Source organism: Oncorhynchus keta, unplaced genomic scaffold (genome assembly GCF_023373465.1).
Source record: "Oncorhynchus keta strain PuntledgeMale-10-30-2019 unplaced genomic scaffold, Oket_V2 Un_contig_3943_pilon_pilon, whole genome shotgun sequence".
In the NCBI taxonomy this organism is placed as follows: domain Eukaryota; kingdom Metazoa; phylum Chordata; class Actinopteri; order Salmoniformes; family Salmonidae; genus Oncorhynchus; species Oncorhynchus keta.
Genome location: NW_026287518.1, coordinates 223,493 through 250,543, shown reverse-complemented (window position 1 = coordinate 250,543; position 27,051 = coordinate 223,493). Strand labels below are relative to the sequence as shown.

Below are 27,051 nucleotides of genomic sequence, written 5' to 3'. Positions count from 1 at the left end.
GGAAATAATATAGTAATATAATGATAATAATATAATATAGTAATATAATGATATTAATATAATATAGTTCATATAATGGTTTTAATATAATATAGTATATAATGGTAATAATATAATATAGTAATATAATGGTAATAATATAATATAGTAATAATAATATAGCCTAGGAGTAATAATAAAATAATATGTAGGGTTTTTATTCACTTTTGTTCATTAAGAATGTGTTTTTATTTCTGAAGTTAAAACAGTAATATAATGGTAATAGTATAGTAATATAATGGTAATAAGTAATATAATAGTAATCATATAGTCATATAATGGGCTAATAATATAATATAGTAATATAACATGTGGTTAATAATATAGTATATAATGGTAATAATATAGTAATATAATGATAATAATATAATAATAGTAATATAATGGTAATATAGTAATATAATGGTAATAATATAATATAGTAATATAATGGGAATAATATAATATAGTCATATAATGTAATAATATAGTATATATAATGGTATAATATAGTAATATAATAATAATATAATATAGTAATATAATGGTAATAATATAGTCATATAATGGTAATAAAATAATACAGTAATATAATGGTAATAGTATAGTAATATAATGGTAATATAGTAATATAATGGTAATAATATAGTAATATAATGGTAATAATATAATATAGTAATATAATGGTAATAATAGTAATATAATGGTAATAAGTAATATAATGGTAATATATAGTGGTAATATAATAAATAATAGTCATATAATGGTAATAATATAGTAATATAATGGTAATAATAGTCATATGATGGTAATAATATAGTAATATAATGGTAATAATGTCATATAATGGTAATAATAGTCATATAATGGTAATAATATAGTCATATAATGGTAATAATATATAACATGTAGCAGACACTTTTATCCAAAGTGACTTAGTCATGCGTGCAAACATTTTTTGAGCAGGTGGTTCCAGGAATTGAACCCACTATCATTATCCAGGAATTGCGTAGGGGTGGCAGGTAGCCTAGTGGTTAGAGCATTGGGCCAGTAACCGAAAGGTTGCTAGATCGAATCCCTGAGCTGACAAGGTAAAAATATGTCGTTCTTCCCCTGAACAAGGCAGTTAACCCACTGTTTTAGGCCGTCATTGTAATTAAAAATGTGTTCTTAATTGACTTGCCTAGTTAAATAAAAAAATATATTTAAAAAATAAATTCCAAGCTCTACCAATTGAGCTACAGAGGACATACACATGAAACGTGTGGTCGTCACGTGAACCGCAGTTCGGGTTCACACTATGTGCTTCTTTCAATAGGGCTCGTGTTGTTAGTTACTGTCTCTGTCTCGCGCAATGCTCTCCTCTGACTCTCTCCTTATTGCATTAGATGATGTCTCAAAGATGCTACAGTGTAAAGAGTCCAGAGAGCCGTTCGCCTCATTCCTTCACTAAGTCTGTGTCTCTCTCTGCTCTCTCCACAGTCTCACTGCGCGGTATGGTAGCCCCCAGGGTCACAGCGGAATAGGAGCAACACCACAGAAGAAAAACACAAGGTATGACTCTCACATGGCTAACTTTCCTTCACCTTCTTTCAGTTCATGTCGACATGAATCACACATTATGTACTTTACTGTACAACCTCAACCTCATAATAATCTACTTGTGATAAGGAAGTTCTTACATTTGGTTTGGTTGTGCATCTATCTTAGAGGATTTCATAATGGAATACTTTGTGTTGGCTATTCTCTGATGCCAAACTAACTATCGGCACTTGGCGATCCCAGGCGTCAGTGACATGCGTGAGCCATTAAACTCAAGCCTATGTGGATTAGGGGCCATTTTACCGAATGCTGCATTGAACAGAATGACTTGCTGTGGTGGCATCCAGACAGTTCCAGGCTCCTATACTTCACCGGTTGTCTGGCTCCCAGAGCATTTGTTTCTCCTTAGACGGTTGTGGCTGGTGGGAACCAGCGTGCTGGCAAATTACTTCACGCAAACCCCACCAAGCTATGTGAAATATGTGCTGGATAGCATTGACAAGCCTATGGGTGGTATTCCCTTCACAGCATTGACAAGCCTATGGGTGGTATTCCCTTCACAGCATTGACAAGCCTATGGGTGGTATTCCCCTTCACAGCATTGACAAGCCTATGGGTGGTATTCCCCTTCACAGCATTGACAAGCCTATGGGTGGTATTCCCTTCACAGCATTGACAAGCCTATGGGTGGTATTCCCTTCACAGTATTGACAAGCCTATGGGTGGTATTCCCTTCACAGTATTGACAAGCCTATGGGTGGTATTCCCTTCACAGTATTGACAAGCCTATGGGTGGTATTCCCTTCACAGTATTGACAAGCCTATGGGTGGTATTCCCTTCACAGCATTGACAAGCCTATGGGTGGTATTCCCTTCACAGCATTGACAAGCCTATGGGTGGTATTCCCCTTCACAGCATTGACAAGCCTATGGGTGCATTGACAAGCCTATTCCCCTTCACAGCATTGACAAGCCTATGGGTGGTATTCCCTTCACAGCATTGACAAGCCTATGGGTGGTATTCCCTTCACAGCATTGACAAGCCTATGGGTGGTTTCCCTTCACAGTATTGACAACCCGTCAGCTGGTGTGGTATTCCCCGTTCAAGCTGCTTTGAACACAGCTGTTAACTGGGTATATATTCCATTTTCACATGTATCAGAGACAAGCCTATGGGGGTAAATAGTACTGTAAATTTGAGTCAAGTTGTTGTGTGTGTGTGTGTGTGTGTTGTGTGCCTGTGGGTGGTATTCCCTTCACAGCATTGACAAGCCTATGTGTGTGTATGTGTGCATGTGTGTGCCTGTGGGTGTGTGTTCCCTTCACAGCATTGACAAGCCTATGGTGTATTCCCTGTCACAGCATTGACAAGCCTATGTGTGGTTTTCCCCTTCACAGTATTGACAACCCGTCAGCTGGTGTTGTTGCTGAATAGCCGTGTACAAGCTGCTTTGCTCTCACCACCCGAACCAGCTGTTAACTAAGGGAATATATATTCCATTTTGTTGTTGGTCCATGTATCAGAGATGTGAATGCAGAGGAACTGTAAATAGTACTGTAAATTTGAGTCTGGTTGTATGTGGTGTGTGTGTGTGTGTTTTGCGCGTGTGTGTAGGATGTGTGTAGCGTGCCTGTGGCATGGGGGTGTTTCCGTGTGTGTGTGAGTTTGTGTGTGTGTGGCATGTGTGTGTGTCGTGTGTGTGTGTGTGTGTGTGTGTGTAACGCGTTTCCTGTGGATGTGTGTAGCACGTGTCCTGTGTAGCATGTGGTGTGTGTGTTGCATGTGTGTAGCGCGTATGTTGGATGGGCCGTTTCACCACCCGCTGGAGGGCCGTTCCCTGTAACTGGTCAGGGTGCCTCCTTGGTGCAGCGGTAGTTTTGGAGGGCCGCCTTGGAAGTAGACACTGCTCGCCCTCTGACAAGAGTGTTGTTGGTCCATGTTTCCTCGGTGATGTGAATGCAGAGGAACTTAACCCTGCGTAACTCTCTCTACTGCAGTCCCGTTGATGTGGATCGGACCGTGTTTCCTTGGATCGGGGCGAGTTTCCTTGGATCGGGGCGCGTTGCCTTGGACTGGGGGTGTTTCCTTGGATCGGGTGTTTCCTTGGATCGGGGCGTGTTCCTTGGATCGGGCGTGTTCCCTTGGATCGGAACGCGTTTCCTTGGATCGGGCGTGTTTCCTTGGATCGGGCGCATTTCCTTGGATCGGGGCACGTTTCCTTGGATCGGGCGTGTTTCCTTGGATCGGGCGTGTTTCTTTGGATCGGGGTGTGTTTCCTTGGATCGGGGTGTGTTTCCTTGGATCGGGTGTGTTTCCTTGGATCGGGGTGTTTCCTTGGATCGGGCGTGTCGGGGTGTTTCCTTGGATCGGGCGTGTTTCCTTGGATCGGGCGTGTTTCCTTGGATCGAGGCGTGTTTCCTTGAATCGGATCGGGCGTGTTTCCTGGATCGGGATAAAATGTGTTTCCTTGGATCGGGCGTGTTTCCTTGGATCGGTGCAATGCTCAGCCATTCATCTCCCTGTTGATCCTCTCGTGTTTCCTTGGCTATCGGGCGTGTTTCCTTGGATCGGGCGTGTTTCCTTGATCGGGCGTGTTTGTGTGTGTGTGTGGGCGTGTTTCCTTGGTCGGGTGTGTTTCCTTGGATCGGCGTGTTTTGGGGGCGCGTGTTCTGGGCCTTGGATCAGGCGTGTTTCCTTGGAGCCAGCGTGTTTCCTTGATCGGGCGTGTTTCCCTTGGATCGGGCGTGTTTCCTTGGATCGGGCGTGTTTCCTTGGATCGGGGTCGTGTTTCCTTGATCGGGTGTGTTTCCTTGGATCGGGGTGTGTTTCCTTGATCGGGGTGTGTTACCTTGATCGGGGTGTGTTTCCTTGGATCGGGACGTGGGATCGGGGTGTGTTTCCTTGGATCGGGGCGTGTTTCCTTGGATCGGGGCGTGTTTCCTCCTCTACCGATGCATGAAAATCCCACTAACACTTGAATTAAAATGAATACCTTATATTATTATCCCCAAATGAAAACTCTATCGATTGGATAAAATGGCTGAGATTTCACAACAAAAGTAGTTGGGCAGAGTTACTTTTCCCCTGACCCAGTGCAATGCTCAGACATTCATCTCCCTGTTGGCCTCCTCTCTCCCTCATTACCTTGGCTAATGAAACTGGGCCTGTCTCATCAGGCCAACCACACCAGGACTGATTGGGTTTCTTAGCTAACCCTGACTACAGCCATAGCCGGATAGAGACTATGTGTGTGTGTGTGTGTGTGTGTGTGTGTGTGTGTGTGTGTGTGTGTGTGTGTGTGTGTGTGTGTGTGTGTGTGTGTGTGTGATGTGTGTGTGTGTGTGTGTGTCGTAAAATGGCAGTGTGTGGAGAACACACGTGTTTCCCTGGACCGGGAAATGGACTAGATTGATACGTGAAAATAAAAACTGTGGTCACTGTTCCCATAACTTGGGGGCCAGGATTTTCAGCACTCTCTGGGCCTTCCAGGGGACTGGTGTGATACAGCTGAGCCAGCGGATAAAGTCGTAAATGGCAGACTCCTGTGTACGAGCCCCTTGACAACTCTCCAACTATTACTCCACAATGATTTAATGGATCTCACCACTCTACCCTCCTAGAGCTGGAGAACACACGCTCCTAGAGCTGTGTAAAGTGTTTCCTGGACCGCTAATGAAATGTTTCTATGGACTGTGTAGATTTTTCCTGATGCTCAGAGCTGTGTAAAGTGTTTCGTGAAAATAAAACTAGTGGTCACGTGTTTCTATGCCTGCTGTGCCCCTAGAGCTAACTCTGTGAAACTAACTTTCCTATGCATCTGTGTGATGAAGACTGTGTAAAGTGTTTCTTCCAGAGCTGTGTAAAGTGTTTCTCATGCTCCTAGAGCTGGGAAGGGTGTTTCAGAGCTGTGTAAAGTGTTTCTATGCTCTAGAGCTGTGTAAATGTTTCATTCAGAGCTGTGTAAAGTGTTTCCTCTGTACTCCTAAAGACATTAGCCCTCCTAGTTTCAGTTTTCTGGCCTCATAGAGCTGTGTAAAGTGTTTCCTCCTAGATGTGTAAAGTGTTGCCTTAGAGCTGTGTAAAGTGTTTCTATGCTCCTAGAGCTGTGTAAAGTGTTTTCTATGCTCCTAGAGCTGTACTGTGCTCTAAAGTGTTTCCTCTGTGCTCCAGAGCTGTGTAAAGTGTTTCTAGCTCCTAGAGCTGTGTAAATGTATTCTGTGCTCCTAGAGCTGTGTAATGTGAGTGTTTCTCTGTGCTCCTAGAGCACAATGGTGTGCTCCTACTGTGTAAAGTGTTTCCTATGTGTCCTAGAGCTGTGTAAAGTGTTTCCTCTGTTCCTAGAGCTGTGTAAAGTGTTTCTATGCTCCTAGAGCTGTGTAAAGTGTTTCTATGCTCCTAGAGCTGTGTAAAGTGTTTCCTCTGTGCTCCTAGAGCTGTGTAAAGTGTTTCTATGCTCCTAGAGCTGTAAAGTGTTTCTATGCTCCTAGAGCTGTGTAAAGTGTTTCCTCTGCTCCTAGAGCTGTGTAAAGTGTTTCTATGCTCCTAGAGCTGTAAAGTGTTTCTGTGCTCCTAGAGCTGTGTAAAGTGTTTCTATGCCCTAGAGCTGTGTAAAGTGTTTCTAGCTGTGTAAAGTGTTTCTATGCTAGAGCTGTGTAAAGTGTTTCCTCTGTGCTCCTAGAGCTGTGTAAAGTGTTTCCTATGTGCTCCTAGAGCTGTGTAAAGTGTTTCTATGCTCCTAGAGCTGTGTAAAGTGTTTCTATGCTCCTAGAGCTGTGTAAAGTGTTTCCTCTGTGCTCCTAGAGCTGTGTAAAGTGTTTCTATGCTCCTAGAGCTGTGTAAAGTGTTTCCTCTGTGCTCCTAGAGCTGTGTAAAGTGTTTCTATGCTCCTAGAGCTGTGTAAAGTGTTTCTATGCTCCTAGAGCTGTGTAAAGAGCTGTTTGTTTCTATGCTCCTAGAGCTGTGTAAAGTGTTTCTATGCTCCTAGAGCTGTGTAAAGTGTTTCCTCTGTGCTCCTAGAGCTGTGTAAAGTGTTTCCTCTGTGCTCCTAGAGCTGTGTAAAGTGTTTCTGTGTGCTCCTAGAGCTGTGTAAAGTGTTTCTCTGTGCTCCTAGAGCTGTGTAAAGTGTTTCCTCTGTTTCTATGCTCCTAGAGCTGTGTAAAGTTTCTATGCTCCTAGAGCTGTGTAAAGTGCAAACAAGCATCTTCAATTGATTTTGAGCTTAAAAAGTCCAAGCATCTTCACTCCACTCTCTCAGTAAACCTGCTTACCTGGGTCCTATTCACTAGGAACCAAGCAGAATCAATAAGACACATGGGGAGGGACTACCCGAACTTGTTCAATAAGAAACTTTTCATTGGAAAATGTTTTCTGTTGCAAATTAGTGAGGCACTAATGGTACACCCCTGGTGTGTTGACAGTGTTTCGGCATCTCACCTCAACTAACAGCACTTTAAAAAATAAATTGCCATTTAAATTCAGCGTGTTCGCAGCAGGGGGCGGTGTTTGCCCGCTTGTCCGCAGCCTAAAGCACCTGTCTGTGATGCTGATAGAAGCGATTCCAGGGAAGCTTTGGTAATTGTCCTGAATATACAGCGACAGATGTGCTGACTTGCTAAGAAACCTGTTATTCAATTTGACTGACTCCCCTGAGCTTCCTGCCAGAAGCAGACACACACATTTTGTTTTACACACACTGTGTCTGTTTCATACTGATAATATTCATTATCTTTCTCATAGGTATGTACTGTCAAACACATACACACAGACACACACACGCTCTCTCTCACTAATATAGATAATGGGCTGAGCAGATGGCAGGGTCTACTGTTTAAGTGGGCGCTCTCGCTCCATCTCCTCTCTCTCGTTCTCTCTCTCTCTCTCCTCTCTCTCTCGTTCTCTCTCTCTCGGCCCCCCCATCCATCCTGCCTGGTTATATTTGACATTACACACATGCACTCATGAAGTCATGCTTATTCAGCTCACGGGTCTCCAGGTGCCCCTCTCAGCCTGGGTGGGTGGGTCGGTGGTTGCGTGTGTTAGTACATGTGTGTATTGAGTCTGTTATCTGTCCCATTTTATATTTTTTTTTTTTTTTGGGGGTTGTTTTGCAGTGAGCACAGAGACACCCTGTCAGTTTGAAGCCGTTTCCTCGAGCCCTGTCTGACAGGGAGAATAATGTGTCTGGCCACCCCTCTCCCTCTTCTCCATCTTAAAATAGAGCTGAGTGCTGGAGACCCCGGCTGCATCCCAAATGGCACTGGTCAGAAATAGTTCACTAAATAAGGGATAGGGTGCCATTTGGAACACAGGCAGCCAGGAGGGACATCAGATACATCTTCGTTAGCCCCGTCCCGGAAATGAAGGATTATATCTTAGTTGAACGTTATTATTTCTGATCATGATGCATTGGTGGCAGGATGTGGTGAAATGTATTGACAGGGTGATGAAAGTGTATCATTACCAAGTGGATGGAGCTTCTAGCATATCTACATCACCTGCTTTTTCATCTTACCATCTGTCCGTTTTCCAACCCAATGGTGTCAAAAAGCCCCCAGACTCCTCAGTCACTGGACCAAGACATTGTAGGGTGCCGTTTGGGACACTGACGTTGAGTAATGCATTGATCCTTGGGTTGAAGACTGGAGTTAAGAGACTCCTACGTGACAACAGAAGGAGTTGGTGTTACTCTGGTTCCATCAATCATTACATGACGTATGGATTGACTCCACCGGGACCAGTCCATTGTCTGCGTTGTGAGTTGGCTTTTTACTCTGAAACAGAAATAATAATAATAAATAATATGCCATTTAGCAGACGTTTTATCCAAAGCGACTTACAGTCATGTGTGCATACATTCTACGTATGGGTGGTCCCGGGAATCGAACCCACTACCCTGGCGTTACAAGCGCCATGCTCTACCAACTGAGCTACAGAAACAAGAAGATACACGTTTACTCGTCACAGTATGATTTCTGCCACCATAATTTTAGCTGCGTACGAATGTGTGTTTTATTGTCTGTTTGACACACAGTCATGTTTACTATCAACAGATGACTGTCTCCTCTGTGGTTTAAATTCAGTAGGAGAGAGCGAGTGGTAGCATCTCAAATGACACCCTAGTCACTATAGAGTACACTACTTTTGACCAGAACCCTACTGTAAGTAGTGCACTATAAAGGGAATAGGTTGTCATTTGGGACTTAATAGAGTCGTTTCCCTAGATGCATTACCACAGGGCCAAGATGTTAATTCTCTGGTTGTGTTGTTTTGACCCTTAGCCATTACCTCACATTGCAATCTAGTCCCTCAAGCTTCCTCAGTCTGCTTCTGTGACAGGTTTATGCGCTGTTGTTAAGTCTCTTTGTCCAGGGATACGATGCCTAATTAAACTCTCATACTCCCCTTTAATTACCAAGCTTTTAGGAGTGTCAGACATAAATGATGTGGATTGGATAGTGGGTAGTGGATAGTGGGGTAGTTTAGATGATGGAATTCCCATGGGGAAATGGGCTTAGCATCTTTCATGAAACAACACAGAGCAGTTCATACTGTTCACCAGGTCTCTCTTTCTCTCTCATTCTTTATTTCTGGAGGCCTGGAGGTTGTCCTGTGTGTTTAGGGCATGAATTAAGGTTTTGTGTGTTTTGCGGACCGGTAATCAAAACTGTATGAACTTCATATAGATATGTTGTAATGGTCATGTGATTAGATCATTTTCTTTGAGATGTGATCATGTTTTTCCAGGACAAAGGCAGATTTGTATAGATTTCACTTCCTCGTAAAGGTCAACGAGTCCATCTGCAAAGTTGGACGTCAGCAACATATTTTCCAGGTCAATTATCTCACTGATAAAACATCCAAATCAAAGTAAAAGTTCCCAGACTCATTGAAGTGTCCAGCTTGACTCATTGAGGACTGTGGGTGCATTCCCTGCGTGTTACACTGAGCCTTTGAGCCATGCTGATTGGTTAATCTCAGTGTTTAACCAATCAGGAGGTTGTTTGGTTGCAGTACTGAGAAGACCTTGCTCTGTCAGTGTCAGTGTAGTGGACTTTTAGATCCATTAGCATGCTTTAACGAGTCTCTAATGGAATAATGAGCCTATGGCCTCTCCCCTCTGGGACTTATGACTGCGCTCCAGCTGTGGCATCAGAAGTAAACATCCACATTTATCCACAGATGCTGAAGTGTGTATTCTCTTGTGTGTTTCCCTGAGAATACATGTGGTCCTTTCAGCACAACACTAGCTCTGTGTGTGTGTGTGTGTGTGTGTGTGTGTGTGTGTGTGTGTGTGTGTGTGTGTGTGTGTGTGTGTGTGTGTGTGTGTGTGTGTGTGTGTGTGTGTGTGTGTGTGTGTGTGTGTGTGTGTGTGTGTGTGTGCTCGCGCTTACATCTGTGTATCCGTGTGTGGGCTCTTATGCATGTCCCAGAGAGAACATAATGGTCCTTTCAGCACAACACAAACACACTACCTAGCAGGACATGTATTTGTGTTGCTCTGTGACTGTTCACGCTTTCTCCTCACCCGCTGTGTTTTCGTCTACAGGTTGCCAGGGCCGACCAGGGTGTCCGCTGCAGGCAGCGGGGCCCCCAAGGGCCAAGGATCCTCCAACCTCAACAGGAGGAGTCAGAGCTTTAACAGCATCGATAAGAGCAAGCCTCTCCAGTATGCTAGTGGCAATGACAGAGGTAGGTGAACCTAGAATCAGGTAGAAGCAGGCCTGAGCCATATGAGCCGAGCCAAACCAAACTGTTCTAATCTAGCCTGGTTACACGGTTGCTGGAACCTTGATGAAAAAGACACAATGTAAAACCAGCGCAGTTTGATTAGGATCGGCACAATAGTGTGAAGATGGGGATATGCCGTGTCTAAACTCACCTTCCATAAGGTTTAAACAGGATAAGGAAAACCTCTAGTGTCTTAGAATTCATTATCTTACCCCTGCGTTTCTACAGCTGTTTTCCTCAGGGTCTGTCAGTAGCTTTCAGCATTTATATTTTGGAGCGCATGGTCCACAACACGCACTAGGTGGCGCCACTGATAAACACAGTGGACTGGACAGAGCAGCACCCGCCAGCACACTCCACATGAACCAGTCTGCTGAATCAGATCAGCAGTGTAGTTGACTAGAGTTGTAGGGTATTCCTTTAGGGAGAAGGCAAGACAGTGCATTTCACAGCATGGTGAGTGGTAGTGGTTAGACTGCAGAGCTGTGGGGCTGAATCACACCACGCTCCACCAAGCATAATAACCTGCCATGATGACAGATTTTGTCACACACTCACTTTCCTTATTTTATTATTGTCATACTACTTTTATCCGAAAGTAAGTGGATGAAATTATTTGTCTGTGTCCCGAATGGTAGCCTGTTCCCTATATAGTGCACTACTTTTGACCAGGGCCCTATGGGCTTGCGGAAAAATAGGCTTCAACAAGGCTCTTCTTTTCTTAACGACCCCCTACCTAGTGGCTCTTTAAGCTTACATTATGTTCGTAGATATTGAACATTTGTCTCTCAGTATTTTTCAATGATCGTACAGTGTTGGTACCATTCCCTTTACATTCACATCTCCCTTCATCCCTCTGTCACTATCACAGAGTAATGGTCATCAATGGAGTAACGGTCGTCGGTGGAGTAACGGTCGTCTGTAGAGTTACGGTCGTCGGTAGAGTTATGGTCATCAATGGAGTAACGGTCGTCTGTAGAGTTACGGTCGTCGGTAGAGTTATGGTCGTCAATGGAGTAACGGTCGTCTGTAGAGTTACGGTCGTCGGTAGAGTTATGGTCATCAATGGAGTAATGGTCGTCAATGGAGTAACGGTCGTCGGTGGAGTAACGGTCGTCTGTAGAGTTACGGTCAGAGTTATGGTAGAGTAACGGTTGTCGGTAGAGTAACGGTCGTCGGTAGAGTTATGGTCGCGGTAGAGTTATGGTCGCCAGTAGAGTAACGGTCGCCGGTGGAGTAACGGTCGTCGGTAGAGTAACGGTCGTCGGTAGAGTAATGGTCGTCAGTAGAGTAACGGTCGCCAGTAGAGTAACGGTCATCGGTAGAGTTACGGTCATCTGTAGAGTTATGGTCGTCGGTAGAGTAACGGTCGTCGGTAGAGTTACGGTCGTCGGTAGAGTTACGGTCGTCGGTAGAGTAACGGTCGCCGGTAGAGTTATGGTCGTCGGTAGAGTTATGGTCGTCAGTAGAGTTATGGTCGTCGGTAGAGTTATGGTCGTCGGTAGAGTTATGGTCGTCGGTAGAGTTATGGTCGTCGGTAGAGTTATGGTCGTCAGTAGAGTTATGGTCGTCAGTAGATAAAACACCAAGAAGGGAGACTGTATATCAGTCCATAAAACAGTGGGAGAGAAGGAATGGGGGATGGAGAAAATGCGGCGTTAAGAGTGTCAGTTCAAGGCCAGTCAAAGGGAGAGCAGGAGGGCTGTCCTCTTCTTCCTCATGCATCTCCATTCTCTCTCTCTCTCTCTCTCTCTCTCTGTCTCTCTCTGTCTCTCTCTCTCTCTGTCTCTCTCTGTCTCTGTCTCTCTCTGTGTCTCTCTCTGTCTCTCTCTGTCTGTCTCTGTCTCTCTCTCTGTAACGGTCTCTCTCTAGAGTTATCTGTCTCTCTCTGTCTCTGTCTCTCTCTGTCTCTCTGTCTCTGTCTCTCTCTGTCTCTCTCTCTGTCTCTCTCTCTGTCTCTCTGTCTCTCTCTCTGTCTCTCTCTCTGTCTCTCTCTGTCTCTCTCTGTCTCTCTAACTCTGTCTCTCTCTGTCTCTCTAACGGTCTCTCTCTAGAGTTATGGTCTCTCTCTCTCTCTCTCTCTCTCTCTCTCTCTCTCTCTCTCTCTCTCTGTCTCTCTCTCGGTCTGAGTCTATCTGTCTCTGTCGGTAGAGTTATGGTCTGTCGGTCTCTGTAACTCTCTGTCTCTCTCTCTAGTCTCTCTGGTCTGTCTCTCTCTGTCTCTCTAACTGTCTCTCTCTGTCTCTCTCTGTAACGGTCTGTCAGTAGAGTAACGGCCTCGGTCTGTCTCTCTCTGTCTATCTCTTGTCTCTAGAGTAACTCTCTCGCCTGTCTCTCTTATGGTCTCTCTCTCTCTCTAACTCTCTCGTCGGTAGAGTTATGGTCGTCTCTCTCTATATAGAGTTATGGTATATATATAGAGTTATGGTATATATATATTATATATATATATATCGCAGTAGAGTTATATACTCCTCTGTTAACAGAGAACAACAGTCTACCAACCATGAACAGACCCCGGTCACCGAGTTTATTTTGGCCAGAGCCAGTCCACTAGATTTACACAAGTGCCTTCACTGTCCCCTGTGTCCCATTTGCCCAGATCTGTTGTCACAGTGGGGGTCTCCCAAATTGCACCCTATTCCCTTTATAGTTAACTACTTTTTAGCACGGCCCATAGAACTCTAGTCAAAAGTAGTGCACTATATATTGAATAGGATGTCATTTGGGACACATAATCCCCATCCAGAAAGGGAGTGGGTTTTTCTGGTACCCCTTTGGCCCCGATTAAACCATTACTCACACCCTACATTACCACCTAAACAGAGCTAATGTCTCCCCTGGTGGGAGCAGTCAACTCCATGGTCCTTCTTTCTTGGTGTTTGTGTCGTTTGTCTGTCTCCCCTCTCTCTCACTACCCACTGGCAGTATGTTGTCTGTCTCCCCTCTCTCTCACTACTCACTGGCAGTATGTTGTCTGTCTCCCCTCTCTCTCACTACTCACTGGCAGTATGTTGTCTGTCTCCCCTCCCTCTCACTGGCAGTATGTTGTCTGTCTCCTCTCTCTCACTACCCACTGGCAGTATGTTGTCTGTCTCCTCTCTCTCACTACCCACTGGCAGTATGTTGTCTGTCTCCTCCCTCTCACTACCCACTGGCAGTATGTTGTCTGTCTCCTCCCTCTCACTACCCACTGGCAGTATGTTGTCTGTCTCCTCTCTCTCACTACCCACTGGCAGTATGTTGTCTGTCTCCTCCTCTCACTACCCACTGGCAGTATGTTGTCTGTCTCCTCCCTCTCACTACCCACTGGCAGTATGTTGTCTGTCTCCTCCCTCTCACTACCCACTGGCAGTATGTTGTCTGTCTCCCTCTCTCTCACTACTCACTGGCAGTATGTTGTCTGTCTCCCTCCCTCTCACTACCCACTGGCAGTATGTTGTCTGTCTCCCCTCTCTCTCACTACCCACTGGCAGTATGTTGTCTGTCTCCTCCCTCTCACTACCCACTGGCAGTATGTTGTCTGTCTCCCTCTCTCTCACTACCCACTGGCAGTATGATGTCTGTCTCCTCTCTCTCACTACTCACTGGCAGTATGTTGTCTGTCTCCTCTCTCTCACACCCACTGGCAGTATGTTGTCTGTCTCCTCCTCTCACTACCCACTGGCAGTATGTTGTCTGTCTCCCCTCTCTCTCAGAACTCACTGGCAGTATGTTGTCTGTCTCCCTCCCTCTCACTACTCACTGGCAGTATGTTGTCTGTCTCCCTCTGTCACTACCCACTGGCAGTATGTTGTCTGTCTCCTCTCTCTCACTACCCACTGGCAGTATGTTGTCTTTCTGTCTCCCCTCTCTCACTACTCACTGGCAGTATGTTGTCTGTCTCCCTCCCTCTCACTACCCACTGGCAGTATGTTGTCTGTCTCCCTCAGACCCCCTCTCCCAATCACTACCCACTGGCAGTATGTTGTCTGTCTCCTCTCTCTGACTACCCACTGGCAGTATGTTGTCTGTCTCCTCCCTCTCACTCCACTGGCAGTATGTTGTCTGTCTCCTCCCTCTCACTGACCCACTGGTTGTTGTCTGTCTCCCCTCTCTCTCACTACCCACTGGCAGTATGTTGTCTGTCTCCCCCTCTCTCACTACCCACTGGCAGTATGTTGTCTGTCTCCCTACTAACAGTATGCTCTCCTCTCTCACTACCCACTGGCAGTATGTTGTCTGTCTCCCCTCCTCTCACTACCCACTGGCAGTATGTTGTCTGTCTCCCCTCTCACTACCCACTGGCAGTATGTTGTCTGTCTCCCTCTCTCTCACTACCCACTGGCAGTATGTTGTCTGTCTCCCCTCTCTCACTACCCACTGGCAGTATGTTGTCTGTCTCCTCTCTCTCACTACCCACTGGCAGTATGTTGTCTGTCTCCTCCTCTCACTACCCACTGGCAGTATGTTGTCTGTCTCCTCTCTCTCACTACCCACTGGCAGTATGTTGTCTGTCTCCTCTCTCTCACTACTCACTGGCAGTATGTTGTCTGTCTCCCTCTCTCTCACTACCCACTGGCAGTATGTTGTCTGTCTCCCCTCCTCTCATTGGCAGTGTATTGTCTGTCTCATCACTACCCACTGGCACTGGCAGTATGTTGTCTGTCTCCTCTCTCTCACTACCCACTGGCAGTATGTTGTCTGTCTCCTCCTTCTCACTCAATATGTTGTCTGTCTCCCTCTCTCTCACTACCCACGGGCAATATGTTGTCTGTCTCCCTCCCTCTCACTGGCACCCACTGGCAGTATGTTGTCTGTCTCCCCTCCCTCTCACTGGCAGTATTTTTGTCTGTCTCCCCTCTCTGTCACTACCACTGGTAGTATGTTGTCTGTCTCCTCCTCCTCTCACTGGCAGTATGTTGTCACTGTCCACTGGCAGTATGTTGTCTGTCTCCCCTCCCTCTCACTGGCACCTCACTGGCAGTATGTTGTCTGTCTCCTCCTCTCTCACTACTCAGTGTATTGTCTGTCTCACTGGCAGTATGTTGTCTGTCTCCCTCTCTCTCACTACCCACTGGTAGTATGTTGTCTGTCTCCCCTCTCTCTCACTACCCACTGGCAGTATGTTGTCTGTCTCCCCTCTCTCACTACTCACTGGCAGTGTATTGTCTGTCTCCCCCTCTATCACTACCCACTGGCAGTATGTTGTCTGTCTCCCCTGCTTCTCACTGGCTCTGTCTCCCTCTCTCTCACTACCCACTGGCAGTATGTTGTCTGTCTCCTCCCTCTCAGTATGTTGTCTGTCTCTCCCCTCTCTCTCACTACCCACTGGCAGTATGTTGTCTGTCTCCCTCCTTCTCACTGGCAGTATGTTGTCTGTCTCCCCCTCTCTCTCACTACTCACTGGCAGTATGTTGTCTGTCTCCCCTCTCTCTCACTACCCACTGGCAGTATGTTGTCTGTCTCCCCTCCCTCTCACTCACTACTACCACTGGCAGTATGTTGTCTGTCTGTCTCCTCCCTCTCACTACTGTCACTGGCAGTATGTTGTCTGTCTCCCACTGGCAGTATGTTGTCTGTCTCTCACTACCACTGGCAGTATGTTGTCTGTCTCCCCCCTCTCACTCTCACTACCCACTGGCAGTATGTTGTCTGTCTCCCTCTCTGGCTCACTCCCACTGGCAGTATGTTGTCTGTCTCCTCCCTCTCACTGGCAGTATGTTGTCTGTCTCCCCTCCCTCTCACTGGCACTGTCTCACTGGCAGTATGTTGTCTGTCTCCTCCCTCTCACTGGCAGTATGTTGTCTACCCACTGGCAGTATGTTGTCTGTCTCCCCTCCTCTCACTGGCAGTATGTTGTCTACCCACTGGCAGTATGTTGTCTGTCTCAGTCTGCTGCTTGTCTCTCACTCCCACTGGCAGTATGTTGTCTGTCTCATCTCTCTCACTGGTACCCACTGGCAGTAATCTTGAGTATGTTGTCTGTCTCCCTCTCTCTCACTACTCACTACCCACTGGCAGTATGTTGTCTGTCTCCTCTCTCTCACTACCCACTGGCAGTATGTTGTCTGTCTCCCCTCTCTCTCACTACCCACTGGCAGTATGTTGTCTGTCTCCTCTCTCTCACTACCCACTGGCAGTGTATTGTCTGTCTCCCCTCTCTCTCACTACCCACTGGCAGTATGTTGTCTGTGCTCTCACTGGCAGTATGTTGTCTGTCTCCTCTCACTACCCACTGGCAGTATGTTGTCTGTCTCCCCCCTCTCACTGGCAGTATGTTGTCTGTCTCCTCTCTCTAACTACCCACTGGCAGTATGTTGTCTGTCTCCCTCCTTCTCACTGGCAGTATGTTGTCTGTCTCCCTCTCTCTACTACCACTGGCAGTATGTTGTCTGTCTCCCCTCTCCTCTCACTACCCACTGGCAGTATGTTGTCTGTCTCCCTCCTCTCACTGGCAGTATGTTGTCTGTCTCACTGGCAATATGTTGTCTGTCTCCCCTCTCTCTCACTACCACTGGCAGTATGTTGTCTGTCTCCCCTCCCTCTCACTGGCAGTATGTTGTCTGTCTCCCCTCTCACTACTCACTGGCAGTATGTTGTCTGTCTCCCCTCAGTATCTGTCTACCCACTGGCAGTATGTTGTCTGTCTCCCCCTCCCTCTCACTGGCAGTATGTTGTCTGTCTCCCCTCCCTCTCACTACCCACTGGCAGTATGTTGTCTATCTGTCTCACTGGCAGTATGTTGTCTCTCCTCCCTCTCACTGGCAGTATGTTGTCTGTCTCCTCCCTCTCACTGGCAGTATGTTGTCTATCTCACTGGCAGTATGGTGTCTGTCTCCCCTCCTCTCTCACTGGCAGTATGTTGTCTGTCTCCCTCCCCTCTCACTGGCAGTATGTTGTCTGTCTCCCTCCCTCTCACTGGCAGTATGTTGTCTCTCCCCTCCCTCTCACTGGCAGTATGACCCGGGGAGCTATGGTGTTGAAGAGGCAGTCTGTCTCCCACTAGTCCAGTGTCTCACTGGCAGTATTTTGTCTGTCTCCCTCTTATCCTACAAATGGTGCATACACCTATGTTGTCTAAATCTTGTCTCCCCTCCTATCCTGGTATGAAGAGGTGGGGTCTTCAGTCTGTCTCCGGAAGGTGGTGATTGACCTGTCCTGGCGTCTGAGGGAGTTTGTTCCACTGGCAGTTGACTGGGCTGATGTCTGTCTGGATGAACGCAGTGCCCTCTGTAGGGCACTCAGAGCCTGGAGGTACTGAGGTGCCGTCCCTCACAGCCCGTAGGCGAGCTGGTCTTGTAGTATGGAAGCCAGTTTGTCTGTCTCTGGATGAGTTGTAGGGTTTAATGGCCTCTCCCTCTCACTGGCAGTAATGTTGTCTGTATGTTGTCTGTCTCCTCTCTCTCACTACTAACTGGCAGTGTATTGTCTGTCTCCCCTCCTTCTCACTGGCAGTATGTTGTCTGTCTCCCCTCTCTCTCACTACCCACTGGTAGTATGTTGTCTTTCTCCCTCTCTCTCACTACCCACTGGCAGTATGTTGTCTGTCTCCCCTCTCTCTCACTACTCACTGGCAGTGTATTGTCTGTCTCCCCCTCTATCACTACCCACTGGCAGTTATGTTGTCTGTCTCCCCTGCTGTTGTCTGTCTCCCCTGCTTCTCACTGGCAGTATGTTGTCTGTCTCCTCTCTCTCACTACCCACTGGCAGTATGTTGTCTGTCTCCCTCCCTCTCACTGGCAGTATGTTGTCTGTCTCCCCTCTCTCACTACTCACTGGCAGTATGTTGTCTGTCTCCCCTCTCTCTCACTACTCACTGGCATTATGTTGTCTGTCTCCCCTCCCTCTCACTGGCAGCATGTTGTCTGTCTCCCATCCTTCTCACTTGCAATAAGTTGTCTGTCTCCCCTCTCTCTAACAACCCACTGGCAGTATGTTGTCTGTCTCCCCTCCCTCTCACTGGCAGTATGTTTTCTGTCTCCCCTCTCACTACTCACTGGCAGTATGTTGTCTGTCTCCCCTCTCACTACTCACTGGCAGTATGTTGTCTGTCTCCCCTCCCTCTCACTGGCAGTATGTTGTCTGTCTCCCCTCCCTCTCACTGGCAGTATGTTGTCTGTCTCCCCTCTCACTCTCACTGGCAGTATGTTGTCTGTCTCCCCTCCCTCTCACTGGCAGTATGTTGTCTGTCTCCCCCCTCTCACTGGCAGTATGTTGTCTGTCTCCCCTCCCTCTCACTGGCAGTATGTTGTCTGTCTCCCCTCCCTCTCACTGGCAGTATGTTGTCTGTCTCCCCTCTCTCTCACTGGCAGTATGTTGTCTGTCTCCCCTCCCTCTCACTGGCAGTATGTTGTCTGTCTCCCCTCCCTCTCACTGGCAGTATGTTGTCTGTCTCCCCTCCCTCTCACTGGCAGTATGTTGTCTATCTCCCCTCCCTCTCACTGGCAGTATGTTGTCTGTCTCCCCTCCCTCTCACTGGCAGTATGTTGTCTGTCTCCCCTCCCTCTCACTGGCAGTATGTTGTCTATCTCCTCCCTCTCACTGGCAGTATGTTGTCTGTCTCCCTCCCTCTCACTGGCAGTATGTTGTCTATCTCCTCCCTCTCACTGGCAGTATGTTGTCTATCTCCCTCCCTCTCACTGGCAGTATGACCCGGGGGAGCTAATTGCATGGTGTACATGAAGAGGCAGTCTGCTGCTTGTCTATCAGTCACTAGTCCAGTGTTAAACTCAGGAGTCATGTCCATGCTCATGAATCAGCCTGGTACTTAAGCATTTAATGTTGTACTTAATATAGCAATTCCAATCCTTAATCTTGATACAGGTCTGTTTTAATGTGTGAGATCCAGAATGTTTTTGTGTATATCTATTGTTTTCTTTGTATGCAGCTCAACACATTTCCAATCTATTTTAATCAGCCTTGTGTAACATGGCCAGTCGCCAGTCGCTCTCCTCAACCATTTGTCAATGGAGGGAGTTATGTCATTGGGAGTGAGAGATTGACCCCAGCCTAAGGACTCAACTTTAGGCCCACTGTAAATAAGAGGCCTCCTCCTCATCCCTGCGAGGGTGGAGGCTTTAGATTTGGGGGTCAAATCAAACAATTCCAAGGAAATGTCAGAGAAATTTCAATGATGCAGCCAAACCTTTAGCAAAAGACAGGGAATTGAGAGTCTAGTCATGGCAGAAGAGCCTGTCTGAAGAGATCATGTAAAAAGCAAGAGCTACAGGCTAGTGCAGGCCAGCTCAGGGTGACAGGATCTGCATCCCCAAATGACAACCTATTGCCTATTTATTCCACAGATAGGGAGTAGTGTGCCATTGGGGACACTTCCAGCTGTCCAAAGGGAGAGAAAATGAGGGCAGGCTCACAGATATAGGGACTTGGTGTTTATTACAAGAGGATTTACTCAGCTCAGTGTGTGTTGTGTGTGTCAGTGTGTGTGTGTGTGTGTGTGTGTGTGTGTGTGTGTGTGTGTGTGTGTGTGTGTGTGTGTGTGTGTGTGTGTGTGTGTGTGTGTGTGTGTGTGTGTGTGTGTGTGTCGGGTGTGTGTGTCGGGGTGTGTGTGTCGGGGTGTGTGTGTGTGTGTGGGGAGGGTCATGTGTGTGTGTGGGGAGGGGAATGTGTGTGTGTGTTTGCGTGCCACACGATGGGTGTGTGAGCACTGAGCAGCAGACGTGTGAGGGTCCAGCGCCCAGCCAGCAGAAGTGACATTTCACTCTCAGCCGATGAAGTAAGCGGTTGTGAAAGAAAGTGTTGCTATGGTAACGCCAAGTCTCTACTTCTCTGGGGCGTTGGTGGCGTCAGCCGATTGGTATGAAATGTCATCCTTCGGGCCCCTGTTATCTTTAAAGACATGGTTAATTCGCTGGCCGCACATACTGAATCCCAAACACTTCGCCATCATTCACAATCTTATCACAGTGTTGCCCGCGACTCCGACAAAGAAATCAAATCAAGCGTGGAATTTCTGTTGCCCAACTTTCACGGCTGTTTCCATGGTGTGAAGGCAAGCTCTGTCACCCTATCACAAGAATGACTGGGCTTCTTAGATGTAAGGGTTAAGTGAGATTCTTAAACGCTCACACACATACACACACACACACACACACACACACACACACACACACACACACACACACACACACACACACACACACACACACACACACACACACACACACACACACACACACACACACACACACACACACAGGCTGGTCTTTAAAGAGATGACTTGGCGTGTGCCAGCTTACATGTTCCTCCCACAGACTGACACGTTTACAGGCGTCGTAAGGTTTTAAAGGCTGTGGCCCAGATCATAAGCTGATTAAGTGTTCCGAGGCCTCGCGTCGCGGCAGCTAAAGCCCTTCCCTTGCCTCTGGGGAAAATACTACGCGGTTAGAGAGAATCACGGTTTCTCAGGCTGAGGCTGCGTCCCTGGAAAGGCCACCAGTTCAGCTATATTGTTGTGCTTATGACTCAGCATAGATAGAATTCCACCATGCAGGTTTGAAAATAATGTGGTTCCATAAACCGTCTAGCATCCTTTAAGAAGTACTGTCGTCTATGGAGAGTAGAGCTGAATGAGGAGATGGAGAGGACAGGCACTTCTATATTGTGAATGTGAATCCCAGCATGTCCCTGCTGTTTGACACTACATCAATCAACAGTAGAAGGCAAACATACACTACATGCTCAAAATGTATGTGGACACCTTGCTCGTCAAACATCTCATTCCAAAATTCTGAGCATTAATATGGAGTTGGTCCCCACTTTGCTGTTATAACAGCCCCCACTCTTCTGGACATGCTTTCCACTACATGTTGGAACATTGCTGCGGGGACTTGCTTCCATCATCAAGAATGTCAGATTTCCCTTCACTGGAACTAAGGGGCCTAGTCCGAACCATGAAAAACAGCCCCAGACTATTATTCGTCCTCCACCAAACTTTACAGTTGGCACTATGCATTCGGGCAGGTAGTGTTGTCCTGGCATCCGCAAAAAACCCACGTTAGTCCTTCGGACTGCCAGATGGTGAAGCGTGATTCATCACTCCAGAGAACGCGATTTCACAGCTCCAGAGTCCAATGGTGGCGAGCTTTACACCACTCCAGCTGACGCTTGGCATTGCGCATGGTGATCTTAGGCTTGTGTGCGGATGCTCAGCCATGGAAACCCATTTAATGAAGCTCCCGACTGCTGACGTTGCTTCCAGAGGCAGTTTGGAACTCCGTAGTGAGTGTTGCAACTGAGGACAGACGATATTTACGCGCAATGCACTTCAACACTCTGTGGTTCTGTTCTGTGAGCTTGTGTATCCTACCACTTCGTGGCTGAGCTGTTGTTGCTTGTAAACGTTTCCACTTCACAGTAACAGAACTTACAGTTGACCGGGGGAGCTCTAGCAGGGCAGAAATTTGACGAACTTACTTGACAGTGCCACGTTGAAAGTCACTGAGCTCTTCAGTAAGGCCATTCTACGGCCAATGTTTGTCTATGGAGATTGCATGGCTGTGTGCTCGATTGTATACACCTGTCAGCAACGGGTGTGGCTGAAATAGCCAAATCCACTCATTTGAAGGGGTGTCCACATACTTTTGTACATACAGTATATTGTATAATCCTTAAGGTTGCAATGCATTTCCTATCACTAACTTCTCCCCTTGGTAGAAAGTAGGAGTACAGTATTAATGTATCTCCATGGAAAGCACAGTGTAGGGGCTGGGAGGTGTCTGCTAAGGGATTGATGATGATCTGAACACCCACTCGAGAGGAGAAATGGGGGTCCTTCAGAAGGTCAGAGCCACTGCTGAGCGGCTAACGGGACCATCGGTTGTCTCACGCTCCTGACGGATGGGTGTGCGTGGGGCGGGGTTGTGTCTGTCTAGTGTAGCGCCGACACGTCATAGAGTGTGTGTGTGTGTGTGTGTGTGTGTGTGTGTGTGTGTGTGTGTGTGTGTGTGTGTGTGTGTGTGTGTGTGTGTGTGTGTGTGTGTGTGTGTGGTGTGGGTGGGTGGGTGGGTGGGTGGGTGGGTGGGGTGTGTGGTGTGTGTGCATTCTGAAACACCCCGGTTAATTTGAAAGCGAGTATACAGTTGTTTTATTAATGTATCAACCTATTCTTGCTTTCCAATGCCACACTAGTAAATGTTTTTATTTTCTGTTGGCATTAGACACCTGCCAAGTTACCAGGCAGCTTTGGCCCAGGGGGGGAATTGCCTGGCATCCCACTGTCACAAGGGGAAACGGAAACAGTTTTAGGTTTTGCAGAATCAATTGCTGAGTCAATGTTTTGCTTGAGTGTGCAGCAGGCTGCACTGCTGCACTAGGATCTCTGTTTGCAGTGGGAAAGATTTGGAGAGCGCACTGCCGATCTGCTCTGTTTCTTTTTTGTTCCTACCAACCAATCCCCCCTGCAGCCTAGCAGAGAGAGCAAGACGAGCCTTTCTATGTCTGTCTCCTGTGGTGCAGAAAATGCCTGCTGACCCATCCAAACAACATCTCTCTCTTTCTCTCTCTCTCTCTTCTCTCCCCCTCTCTCTCACCCCTATTTCTCTCACCCCCCCTCTCTCTCTTTCCCCCTCTCTCTCCCCTCTCTCTCCTTTCTCTCTCTCCCCTCTCCTCTCTTTTATCCCCTCTCTCCTTCTCTCCCCTCTCTCTCTCTCTCTCTCCCCCTCTCTCTCTTCTCTCTCCCCTCCTCTCTCTCCCTCTCTATCCTTCTCCCTCTCTCTCCTCTCTCCTCTCTCTCCTCTCTCTCTCCTCTCTCCCCTCTCTCCTTCTCTCTCCTCTCTCCTTCTCTCCCCCCTCTCTCCTTCTCTCCCCCTCTCCCTCTCTCCTTCTCTCACCCTCTCCCCCTCTCTCCCCTCTCTCCTTCTCTCTCCCTGCCTCCTTCTCTCCCCTTCTCTCTCCTCTCTCTCCTTCTCTCCCCTCTCTCCTTCTCTCCCCTCTCTCCTTCTCTCCTCCTCTCCCCTCCCTCTCCTTCTCTCCCCCTCTCTCTCCTTCTCTCCTTTCTCTCTCCTCCTTCTCTCCCTCTCTCTCCTTCTCTCTCCCTTCTCTCCCCCTCTCTCCTTCTCTCTCCCCCTCTCTCACTTCTCTCCTCCCTCTCTCCTTCTCTCCCCCTCTCCTCTCTCCCCTCTCTCCTTCTCTCCCCCCCTTCTCTCCTTCTCTCTCTCTCTCTCTCTCCCTCTCTCTCTTCTCTCTCTCCCTCTCTCTCTTTCTCTCCCCCTCTCTCCTTCTCTCCCCCTCTCTCCTTCTCTCCCCTCTCTCTCCTTCTCCTCCCCCTTCTCTCCCTCTCTCCTTCTCTCCCCCTCCTCTCTCTCCCCTCTCTCTCCCCTTTCTCCTCCTCTTCTCTCTCTCCTTCTCTCTCTCCTTCTCTCCCCCTCTCTCCCCTCTCTCTTCTCTCCCTCCTTCTTCTCCCTGCTTGTGCTCATGTAATAGAAGCGTGAATGTGACAGTGTAGTGGATCCTGGGCCGGGTTCAACAACATCTTTGAGACACCAGTGTGACGCCAATGGAAAGCTCCGATGTGATGGACTACTCTGGTCATACCTGTCGTTGGGGAAGAACCTCTGCTTTTATATCATAGAGTGCTACTTTTGAGAGTGTTTTTACTGCAATGATGGTTCTTCTGTCAAAGTGCCAGAGGCTGTAGATCACAGGTGTCAGACTCATTTCACGGAGGGCCGAGTGTCTGCGGGTTTTCCCTCCTCCTTTGTATTTGATTGATGAATTCAGGTCACTAATTAGTAAGGAACTCCCCACACCTGGTGGTCTAGGGCTTCAATGAATGTACAAAATGTACATCTGCAGGCACTAGGCCCTCCATGGAATGAGTTTGACACCCCTGTTGTAGATGACTCAATGATGATGAATATTTGGCTCTACATAGAAAGTACCTGCCATTTCATTGTCAATCCAAATTGTTCTCTCAGTATATATGAGACCACATGTGCATGTATTGATCCAGTTGTGTTCCTGAGACAGTTGATGTAACTGTGTGTCTGTTTATTTGTCTCCTTTGCAGAATCGGCGAAGAGCATCCCTCTGCCTTGCAGCATGAACGGAGGTGCCCAAGTGCCCACCAGCCTCAGCGGGCAGCAGCTGGCCTCTGCCATCCCCTCCCCCACCGCCGGCAAGTCCTGGCGCAGCAAGTCCATGAACATGAAGCACAGTGCCACCTCCTCCATGCTCTCGGTCTCCACCTCGCCCTCTCCCCTCGCCCACCCCACCCCCTGCCTCCGACCGCCTACGGCCCCCATGACTGAGGCGCCCAAGTCGGGCTCTGTCGCTGGCGCCTCCCAGAGATCCATGCTGGACAAGTTCCGGATGATCAACCCTCGCTCGGCCTCGCGGACTTCACCGTCGGTGGCCGAGATGGCCTTGCAGGAGGAGGATGACATGTCGGAGTACGGCGAGGAAGGGCTAAGCATAACGGAGTCAATGTCGTCAATGTGTACTAGCAGCAGCAACAGCACCAAGCAGCTGGCCAAGACTGCCTCGCCCCCTCCCTGGCAGCAGCCAATAAGGGCTGTGTGAAGGGCTCGTCGCCCTCCAGCGGCGGCAGCAATAAGTCCCTGCCCCAGCCCAAAGAAAAGGAGGATAAGAGCAGGAGCAAAGGAGGCAAGGCCAGCACCCCTCCCAAAGAGGAACAACGGGAACCCATGGTGGATCCATCCAAGAAGACCTCTAAGATCGCCAGCCTCATCCCCAAGGGAGGCAAGCCTGCAGCGGGCAAGAAGGACAGCGCCATCCCCCCTACCTCCAGTGGAATCCCCAAGCCTGGGCTCAAGGCCCCCTCGGCTACGGGGAAGCCGGCCGGCGGTCAAGCCCAGACCCAGGCCCAGGCCACCCAGGGTGGTAGTGGAGGGGGCAGGGAAGGGGACAAGGCCAAGGTGGTTAAAGGGGGCCAGGGGGGCTACTACATGCAGCAGCGCTCCCTGGGGGGCCTGGAGGGCCGGCGGAGCAACATGGTGTCTTCCACCAGCACCTCTGCCCTGTCCCAGCCCCCCGGGGCCATGGGGGGGAACGGAGCGGTGCAGCTCCCCCAGCAGCAGCAGCACAACCACCCCAACACAGCCACCGTCGCCCCCTTCATGTATAGGTGAGACTGTCTGTGTCTGTGTCTGTGTACGTGCATGCGATCGTTTTGTTTGACAATGGGGCTGGGGTATAATGCAGTGGTCTGGCGAAGGTCTCTCTAATGATTGGTGTGTTCATAAGCTATGACGTGTTTTTCTATTAGCTAGTTACACCATACCACGAGTAACCTGGGGGAGTAATCCCATCAAGCCAAGAATCCTCATCTGAAGAAGAATCCTCAGCTTTTGTCTTCAAGACTGTTAACAGACAGGGCTTTGTAGGATGTTCACTTAAAATACAAAGAAAAATACACAATCAAATCACAATTACCCAAATGAGTTCTGGTGCACAGCCTTCCCCTCAGCTCTGGTGCACAGCCTTCCCCTCAGCTCTGGTGCACAGCCTTCCCCTCAGCTCTGGTGCACAGCCTTCCCCTCAGCTCTCCAAACTAACCTCAGCAGGTTGTTAGAATGACAGTCCAAACGAACCTCAGCAGGTTGTTAGGATGACAGTCCAAACGAACCTCAGCAGGTTGTTAGAATGACAGTCCAAACGAACCTCAGCGGGTTGTTAGAATGACAGTCCAAACGAACCTCAGCAGGTTGTTAGAATGACAGTCCAAATGAACCTCAGCAGGTTGTTAGAATGACAGTCCAAACTAACCTCAGCAGGTTGTTAGAATGACAGTCCAAACGAACCTCAGCGGGTTGTTAGAATGACAGTCCAAATGAATCTCAGCAGGTTGTTAGAATGACAGTCCAAAGGAACCTCAGCGGGTTGTTAGAATGACAGTCCAAACTAACCTCAGCAGGTTGTTAGAATGACAGTCCAAACTAACCTCAGCAGGTTGTTAGAATGACAGTCCAAACTAACCTCAGCAGGTTGTTAGAATGACAGTCCAAATGAACCTCAGCAGGTTGTTAGGATGACAGTCCAAACGAACCTCAGCAGGTTGTTAGAATGACAGTCCAAACGAACCTCAGCGGGTTGTTAGAATGACAGTCCAAACGAACCTCAGCAGGTTGTTAGAATGACAGTCCAAATGAACCTCAGCAGGTTGTTAGAATGACAGTCCAAACTAACCTCAGCAGGTTGTTAGAATGACAGTCCAAACTAACCTCAGCAGGTTGTTAGAATGACAGTCCAAACTAACCTCAGCAGGTTGTTAGAATGACAGTCCAAACTAACCTCAGCAGGTTGTTAGAATGACAGTCCAAACTAACCTCAGCAGGTTGTTAGAATGACAGTCCAAACGAACCTCAGCAGGTTGTTAGAATGACAGTCCAAACTAACCTCAGCAGGTTGTTAGAATGACAGTCCAAACTAACCTCAGCAGGTTGTTAGAATGACAGTCCAAACGAACCTCAGCAGGTTGTTAGAATGACAGTCCAAACGAACCTCAGCAGGTTGTTAGAATGACAGTCCAAACTAACCTCAGCAGGTTGTTAGAATGACAGTCCAAACTAACCTCAGCAGGTTGTTAGAATGACAGTCCAAACTAACCTCAGCAGGTTGTTAGAATGACAGTCCAAACGAACCTCACTACCTCCATGTCCTGATGTCTATGCCTGCAGCATTACCCCAAGGCCCTCTGTTCCACCTGACGTAGTTCAGCTGAACTTGTGTCTGAACCGTCCATCATTTGGGTGTTTATATGCAGCAAATGTCCCTTCTTTGCCACTTGATTTCGGCGGAGTTCA

The 27,051-nt window shown here is 48.0% G+C and overlaps 1 protein-coding gene across 1 annotated transcript in view; it reads left to right on the top strand.

Moving 5' to 3' along the window:
* LOC118380966 (neuron navigator 3-like) overlaps positions 1–27,051 on the top strand; it is a 280,541-nt gene that overhangs the window by 135,199 nt on the left and 118,291 nt on the right. Inside the window, 6 exon segments of the mRNA XM_052508924.1 lie at positions 1,501–1,572; positions 10,107–10,249; positions 24,297–24,465; positions 24,467–24,528; positions 24,531–24,804; positions 24,837–25,373. Coding sequence (XP_052364884.1) covers positions 1,501–1,572; positions 10,107–10,249; positions 24,297–24,465; positions 24,467–24,528; positions 24,531–24,804; positions 24,837–25,373 — 1,257 coding nt within the window.